Raw genomic sequence first — 8,966 nt, forward strand, 5'->3', positions numbered from 1 at the left:
TATGCAACCCACATTGGCTAGTTTAAGCATTGACTTATAATTTACATGTCCAAGTCTACCATGCCAAACGTTCAAAGACTCACAAACATAAGCAGAAGAATCATTATTATTCATTACAGCAGAGTTTACATTAAGCTTAAACAGACCCTCAGTCTTATAACCCTGCCCCACATAATCCTTACCCTTAGTTACAACACATTTCCCAGATTCTATTACAATTTTAAAACCCTTATCATCTAAAACAACACAAGAAACAAGATTTTTGCAGATGTCCGGAACATGAAGAACTTCATTCAAAGTGAGAGTCTTGCCAGAAGTGACCTTGAGCCCAACTTTGCCTTTTCCTACAACCGCAGTTGCAGATGAGTTACCCATATAGAGTTTCTCTCCTTCCCCTACCTTATTGTAGGAGGTGAACATTTCAGACATGTTTGGTAGCCCAGAGTCTACCCACCAGTCTCTCACATTTGTTACCAAATTTACTTCAGACACCGTGCCAGAAAATTCATCTTTGTTGTTTTCAACCAAATTAGCATTATTTTTCTTTTTAAGGTCCTTACGGTTTCTACAGTGAACCGCCATATGGCCAGGATTTCCGCAAGCATAGCAATCACCCTTAATTTTATTAATGCTAGATTTAGGTTTCTGAAACATACCTTTCTTGCCTGGAGGTTTCTTGGAGTTTTTTCGGTTCTTATCAGCATTGGAACCTTTGTGTTCAGTCACATGAGCTTTGTAAGACATGTCCCTTGAAGAAGATACATTTTTGTCCTTGGAGCACAACAATTCTTCAACTTGACTTTTCTTACCCAGTTCAACCATAGTAGCTTCAGCAGTTTCATGTCTCAGTTTCTTCTTGTACTCGGACCAGGAAGTAGGCAATTTCTCGATAGCAGTAGACACTTGAAAAGTTTCATCAATCACCATACCTTCCGCAAGAATTTCATTCATAATTTGCTGGAGTTCAAGGAATTGATCAACCACAGATTTGTCATTCACCATTTTATACTCATAAAGCCTAGCTACCAAGAATTTCTTACTTCCGGCAGTTTCAGCTTGGTATTTTGCCTCCAAAGCGGCCCATAAATCAAAAGCAGAAAAGTTTTCTTTAGCATTGTAAAAATCCTACAAAGCATCCTCCAAGCAATTCAGAATATGATTTTTAGACATGTAATTGTTCCTCTTCCATTCTTCTAAAGAAGACTCACGACCAGCATCATTCAGCGATTCATCAAAAGGTTTCAGAACATAGGAATCCAACTCATGGTAACTTAGAAAGAATAACATTTTTGACTGCCACCTCTTAAAGTCTTTTCCAGAAAACTTTGCAGGCCTTTCAACATCGTTCTTACCCATTGTTACAGACAAAAAACAGAAATATCGTGTTAAGATTGTTGCTTCTGTAACAGTAAAACACTCGAGAAAGATGTTAGAATAAAAAGATTAATTTCTGGAAAGTAAATAGACACTCAATTGGACTGCAAACAGAGGACAGAGTCCCGTGTTCAACACGCTGTCCTTAACACGATATTTGACCGGTACGCCTCAAGAATGAGTGATGCCTATACCCTGTGGTCAAGTTCGTATCCAGGATAAAACTGCCCGTTGCAAGCACTGTTAGCACTACAGTACTTGCACACTCTTACGACCTCAACAGCAATTGCGCACGGAATGAAAAATAAAGGGCCACACAGGGGGAGAAGACGAAAAGAAGAGGATAGTAGCTCTTCTGGACACGAAACGAAATGAGAGAAAGTGATCGCTTTATATAGGGTAGAATAGAGAGAGGTCTCATAAACGCGCATTAAAACAATTTCAATTAATTCATATTTTTTCCAACGGTTTTAAACTTTCATGCATCACTTAATATTGATTTGAAACGTTCATGCGTCATTATGTTTGATATAAAAAGTTCATGCAAATTTAAGTTTGATATAAAAACGTTCAGGAAAATTTAATTTTGATATAAAAAGTTCATGCAAATTAATGTTCATGCATAAACATAATGTTTCCCAAAGAATTATTTTGTTTCAAATGTTAATTCGATAATTCAAAAGAAATTTTGCCGAAAAATATAAGTCTTGACCCACACCCACACTCGAACCCGAGCCCTCCCGCACGGTGGCGGCGTGCGTGCTTCGGTGCAAAGCACCGCGCGTGTGTGAAAATGTGCGATTGCACCAGCTAGCCCATTGTCTAAGTCCTCTCCCTCGCACAAAAGTGCTAATGACCCAAGGGCCACTCTAATATCAAAAAATTCAATATTTATGGAGAGGTATCCTCTTTAGTTTTCCCTATGTGGGACTAAAGGTTCATTCACAAATAGTGAAAATGAGCTAGTGTCCTTAGTGACCAATAGATCCTAAGTTCCAATCCCACCAAGACCAAAAAACCAAACTATTGTATAAATTCATTTTCTCTAACAGCTTTTACTCTTCTTGCATTACATTCTTTCCTTGACTCCCTTGGGATGTACTTGCAACAACGTTTGTTGTTCTTGGAAGTAGACTGGCATTCCCTTATTTTGCGTTCGTGACTGCAACTGGGTAAGACTCCATCTCTTTTTGTTTTTCCTCAAGAGCGATGTAATCTTCCTGGTACTCGTGTAACTCCGCCATGGTTACTGTATCTTTTATCCCAAAGATCTGCGTATACAATAAATCTGTAGGAAAAAGTGAATTTATGAAGGCTAGTATAAGGTTTGTCTCATCTACTCGTCCGTACATTTCATTACACATGCTCCTCCAACGCGTGGTTTAATTACGCAAGCCCTCATTGATTCTTCTGCGTAAGCTGAACACATTCTCTATTCCCGGTGGTAACATGTTATCGTTGATGTATTGTCCTAGGAAGATGTTCTGTAAGTGATGAAATGATCGGATGGTTCCTATTTTCAACCCTTCAAACCATTCCAAAGCTTCCCCTGTCAGGGTCACAGGGAAATATTTACATAACACCGCGTCGTTTTCCTCCTACTGTAATAGGGATCGGCTATACGCCCTTATATATATGCTGCACTGCACACGTGCTTCAATCAAAGATGTTAGTAAATACAGGTAGGATGCATTTAGGCAGTACTACTGCGAGTTGTATTTGTCTTGCGAATGGTGTTTTTCCCGCTTCCTCTATTTCTTCATTTAATTGTCGCCTACCTCCATGTCTTCGCGTCGTCATCATTTCTTTCATTTCTGCTAATTCTCTAAGGATTTCTTCGCTCATGATTTGGTGTGCATCTTGCTGCATGGGACTTTTCAACCTTGCTTGCCTTATTCCGTTGTCATGTCTATTTTGACGCACAACCTCTTATATCTCTCTCTCTTCAGCATCCTCTCTTCTTCGTTTGCGTCTTTCTCTTTCATCCCTTGCATGCATATGTGCGACATTATTCCTTTTCATCCTCCTCTTTGCAGTCATGTTGATTTCTTAACATTTCTCTCCCTTAAAAAATAATTCTTCCATGTTCTTCATCATCTTCATCATCCTGGTCATGATGTGTGCGATAACATTCGCCTTATTGTTCACGTCTATTGCCTCTGTGACCCTCTTGCATGCGGTAATTATCGCCCTGCTGTACATACCGATCATCAGCTGGTTGTTTCTCTATGCAATGTCCACCGCGTTGGCCCTGTATTTTATCATCTTCCTGAAAATTTTCAACAATGTTATCTAAAGGTTGTTCTTGTCTGGTATCTCTTCGACTAGGTTGGCTACGTATTGGCATACTCCTGCCTGTCCTTGACCTTGAGATTGCACGTGTTGTGCTTCTTGATCTTTGCTCCTGTAATCTTATGCTCTCTTCTCTTAGATCATTATTTTGACGCGTCAAATTCATACGTTCTTCGTTTTCTCTTCTTCTTTCTGCAACCAATCTTTGTCGAAGTTCCTCGATTGTCATGTTCTCTTCATTCCCTACTATTAGTCCTGCATCTCCAGTTCTTTGCTCTTCTTCTTCTGTTGAATCTGTATTTGCAGTATGAATGCTCACTCTATCGTAGTCGATGGTATTGTTCTCCGCTAGTTCTTGTTGGATCTGAGTTTGGGCTTTATTTATTCTATTGTTCCTTTCTCCCATCCTTGAGGATTCAGCAACTTCGCTTATTCTTCTACCTGCGATTATTCTGCTCCTTCTAGTTGCTATTGCTTGTTCTGCTGTAGATTCTTGTCTCACCATCTTTGCTTTCTTGTAACAATAAAGGAAAGATTGTTCTTGAAAGAGATGAAAACTTTAAACAATGAAGATTGTTTTTCTGAGATTGAGACTTTTGATTGAACTTTTTAGATTTAAACTTCTAAACTTTCCAAGATTCCTAATAGGGCGACGAAAAACTATGAACAATTTTAAGATGTTTTTTAAGTAGATTCACCAACATGGTATATCAATCCGAGCTGTTTTCTAGCGCCAAAATGTAGTTGCAGGAAATCCTACAACCACACCCTTAGTAAAATATATGGAACAATCTAAGTAATCATCAAAAGAATCATCAGAACTTTCATTAAAATCTTCAAATAAGATACAAAGTTATGAGAAAACCCTAACTTGGGAAGCAAAAAATCTTTCTCTCTCCTAAATATCTTGTCTAAACTCTCTAAAAAGAACTCTCTCTTTTACAAAGGCGCTCGGCTCCTTATATAGGAGTTTACATAGTGGAGGACAGCTAATAAATCCCCTTATTTCGTATCTGACGTGCGTCACTGTCGCATAGGGATTTACCACTACCGCACGACTTCTATACTACCGCATAGATCTTCACACTTTACTCGTAATTAGGTGACGTCATCTGGTGCGTCATTCTGGATATGTAGTATGCGATCGTCTTCGCTCAGTCCTTGTGGTTATAATTTCGCATATCTGATAGGTGTGCGGTATTTTGTACCCACAGTTTTTCTTCGAAAATATTCTGTAATAGAGTTAATAATCATTGTATTGTATATGGGTTCAAGGGAATTTGGATAAATTCAATCAAAATCATGAACTGTGAATTTCAAAATTACCCACAAAAACGGATTTGCAGGGACAGAACGGAGCGAAGAAGAAAGGATCATGGGTTATTTTGTAACAGATATAGACGTTTCAAATTAAGTAAAGTGCGACCGTTGCAAATTCTCAGGATTATGTGGTTTTCAAACCGTGGTTAAATAATTTAGAACTTTTATATCTGTTGCAAATATTTTTTGTTTTTTTTGGACTGACCCGCACTCCACTGCTGCAAAAGTAATCTAGTAATACTTTTTTATTACTATTATTATTAGCTAGGAACTTCCAAATAGTGTGTATCAACTATTAGCAGCACTATGCGACCCACCAATTTTTCTTATTTACCCACTTACCTACAAATCAGGCTACCTTCGGGAAACACACGCACAATATCAGTCTAAGAGTTCCGTGGAGGACGTGGCTGCCCACAACTACATAAGTGCTTTGAGGACAAAGTTCCATATTATGAAACCCTTGGAGGTAATATCCTGGGGACGATGACGTTTTATTGAAAAATATCATTCGTTTACTATCAGAACCTCAATATTGTTTCAAGTGTCTGTAATATCAAATGAGAAACTTGGGAAAATGCCCCAATACAGGGTGCAATGTTGGAAAACTGTCCCAACGTTAAATATAGTTGGAAAAATAACCCAAAATTAGAAAACGCAGTTAAGTCCACATGTGTGAGCTCACACACGCAAAAAAAAGACAATACACCCTTCAGAATTCAGGATCCTGGATGTAAAATTCAGGGATCAAGGTTTAAGGTTAAGGGTTCAAGGTTTAGGGTCATGGGGTTTAGGTTTTTTTGTCATTCTTTATCTTTTTTCACGTGCGCACATGTGGACTTAACTGAGTTTTCTAACTTTAGGGCGTTTTTCCAACTACTTTTAACGTTGGGTCAGTTTTCCAACATTGCACTCTATATTGGGACATTTTCCCATATCAAATCTATAATACCTATGCAACTGTTGTTAGTCCATTTAAAAGAAATAGTCTTACCCTTGATGTATCAATCCAAATATTATTTGAAGACTCCATGTTATTGGATGGGTATTTGCTTAAGTTTCATCAATTTTTTATATGTTTGGGAGGGCATTAATAGTGGTGAGTTTTCTTATTTATGCATAGTTGCGCACCTTAAGACCTAATTTGGGGCCTCAACCAATTTATACTCGCTCCAAATGTTATAGGGGTTCCAAAATATAGTGAAAATATTATTTTGCCGTTCATTAATAATAAATCTAAAAATCCTATTAACCATTTCCAATCCAAACAAAAAAAATCAGAAATTCTATCTCTCCTCTCCTCTTTTCTCTATCCTAACAAACACAAAAGAAAAGAAAAAAAATTCATCGATTGATCATCGTTAGAAACTAAGTGAACTAAAAACCACTAACATACTTGCCATTTGCATTATCTTTGGTGTGTTGATTGTAAAATTAGGCTTTTTAACCGAAAATTTTCAGTTACAGTAAGAGGGTTACAAACCCGAAAAGTCTAAAGCCTAACGATTTTTCATATGCATGCAAAGACTATGAAAAACCGTTAGGATATATGATGTGGGAGATAACGACCTTATTTATGCTATTTTAATTTTGTTTACCTAGATTAAAGTCGTTACCGTATCATAGAAACATATGACGATCCTCACCCCTTTTTAAACGTTAAAGATTCTAAGTGGAAAATAAACAACCTCTATATCCTAAAAATTGAAAGGGTCGTTACTAATTATTATAGAGTCGTCATTTGAAATTTGGGGGTCGTTACTAATTATTATAGAGTCTTCATTTGTAATTTATGGGTCGTTTAAGTGTATATTTTAGAATCGTCATGATTTGTCATATTATTCTGACGATTTTTCATAACCTGGAAAAGTTGCAGGTTTGAGTCGTCAATTTTGGGATCAATTCATCTAGAAGATATGACAACAAATGTTTTCCTAGTACAGGAGGCCATATATGATTTTTCTCGGGCTCGGGGTAGGTAGCTAGCATGTGAGTTTATTGCGTTAGTAACTCTGAGTAGCTAGATTTATGTCTCTGTCACTACCTCCGCTACCAACTGTATATATGACTATATGGGTGCAACCACTAATTACTCACTTTCTCTTGGATTTTTCCCCATCCAAACACAAGTATCAAACCAGCCCCCTCAATCCAGTTTCAAGTTCTAAAATGGCTCCCGCAGCTATTCCTGATAATCATCAACTTCATGTATTTCTGTTCCCGGTCATGGCTCAAAGTCTCATGATTCCGATGGTAGATGTTGCAAGACTATTTGCTGCTCGTGGTCTTAAATCCACTATAATCACTACTCCTCTTAATGCAATGAATGTTTCTAAATCAGTGGAACGGGATAGATTATCTGGTCTCAATATCAATGTGCAAATCATTCCGTTTCCTGGCGTTGAGGCAGGTTTACCAGAAGGAATTGAATGTCTTAATGAGATTACTTCACCTGAAATGATGCCTAAATTTTTCAAGGCTATGGATATGGTTCAAGAACCATTTGAGAAGCTCTTGGAACAACATCGCCCAGATTTTGTAGTCGCGGGTATGTTTTTAACATGGGCAACCGAGTCCACAGCTAAGTTTGGTATTCCTCGATTTGTCTTTCATGCAGCAAACTTCTTTTATCTCAGCGCGAAGGAGAGTTTAAGACTTCACAAACCTTACGAGACGATTAGTACTGATCATACTGATGAAAATTCCTCATCATTTGTGATCCCGGGTCTTCCAGACAAGATAGAGATGAGCACGGCACAGATACCTAGCCATTCCGAAAGTAGCAATTTTGTTGTCGAGATGCAAAAGAAAATAAGTGAATCCGAGGTAAACAGCTACGGGATCTTAGTTAACAGCTTCTATGAGTTGGAGCCAGCTTACGCCGAGCATTACAAAACTGTCTTGGGAAGAAAAGCATGGCATATTGGCCCCATTTCGCTTCTAAATGAGCATGCCGCTGATAAGGCTCAAAGAGGAAAGAAATCGGCAATTGATGAACATTATGTATTGAAGTGGCTCGACTCAAAGGAACCAAATTCAGTTCTTTATGTTTCTTTTGGGAGTGTATCACGGGTTAATGACAATCAGTTGCTGGAACTAGCGATGGGTCTTGAGAGTTCAGGTTGTTCATTCATTTGGGTTGTACGGCAAATAAAGAAGGACGATGAAGAGAGATTTTTACCAACAGGTTTTGAGGAGAGAGTAAAAGGAAGGGGTCTCATAATCAGAGACTGGGCACCGCAGCTATTAATCCTCGACCATCAAGCGGTTGGTGGATTTATGACTCATTGTGGATGGAACTCTGTGTTAGAAAGTATAAGTGCAGGGGTTCCTATGATAACTTGGCCTATGTTTGCTGACCAGTTCTATAACGATATATTTATCACTCAAGTCATTAAGATGGGAACTCCATTAGGACCCAAAGAGCACAATTGGTTAGACTCGAAAAATGTGTCGTTGGTGAAGAACGACAAGATAGAAATGGTGGTCAGCTGGTTGATGGGTGATGGGGAAGAAGCTAAAAACATGAGAAAGAGAGCAAAAGAAATCAGTGAAATGGCCAAGAAATCTGTTGAAGAGGGTGGTTCGTCTTATGCCGACTTGACTAGTTTGATTGAGGAGATGAGAATCTACACTAAGAAATAATCTAACATTTCGCAGGAAGATCACATTTCTCGCGGAATATGTTGTCGATCACTTTTTTTTTTTTTCTTTTCTGTCTCTGTGCGTTTTAATCTTTTTATTCTCTTTATTTCTCCTTTCCATCAGCCACAAAATAAAATGTATGTGTTTGAGTGTTTTATTATTTTCAAGATTTAAGCTAAACTTTGAATAAAAGAATCCATCGAAAATAAAGCATTGAAGGAAATGATAGCTTAGGAGTTAGGATTTGAAAATATTCTCATGAAGCATGCTGCTCCATCATTAGATTCGACTTTTAGTTAGTGTATCCGTTTATAAATTTTAGTAACCAGTTGATA

The 8,966-nt window shown here is 38.0% G+C and overlaps 1 protein-coding gene across 1 annotated transcript; it reads left to right on the plus strand.

Annotated features, from left to right (window-relative positions):
* Positions 1-7,155: 7,155 nt before the first annotated feature.
* Positions 7,156-8,631, plus strand: LOC113311437 (scopoletin glucosyltransferase-like). The gene has a single exon (XM_026560276.1). It carries the CDS (start codon positions 7,156-7,158, stop codon positions 8,629-8,631), a length of 1,476 nt encoding a protein of 491 aa, XP_026416061.1.
* The last annotated feature ends 335 nt before the right edge of the window (positions 8,632-8,966 follow it).

The sequence above is a fragment of the Papaver somniferum genome, chromosome 9 (genome assembly GCF_003573695.1).
Source record: "Papaver somniferum cultivar HN1 chromosome 9, ASM357369v1, whole genome shotgun sequence".
Classification (NCBI taxonomy): domain Eukaryota; kingdom Viridiplantae; phylum Streptophyta; class Magnoliopsida; order Ranunculales; family Papaveraceae; genus Papaver; species Papaver somniferum.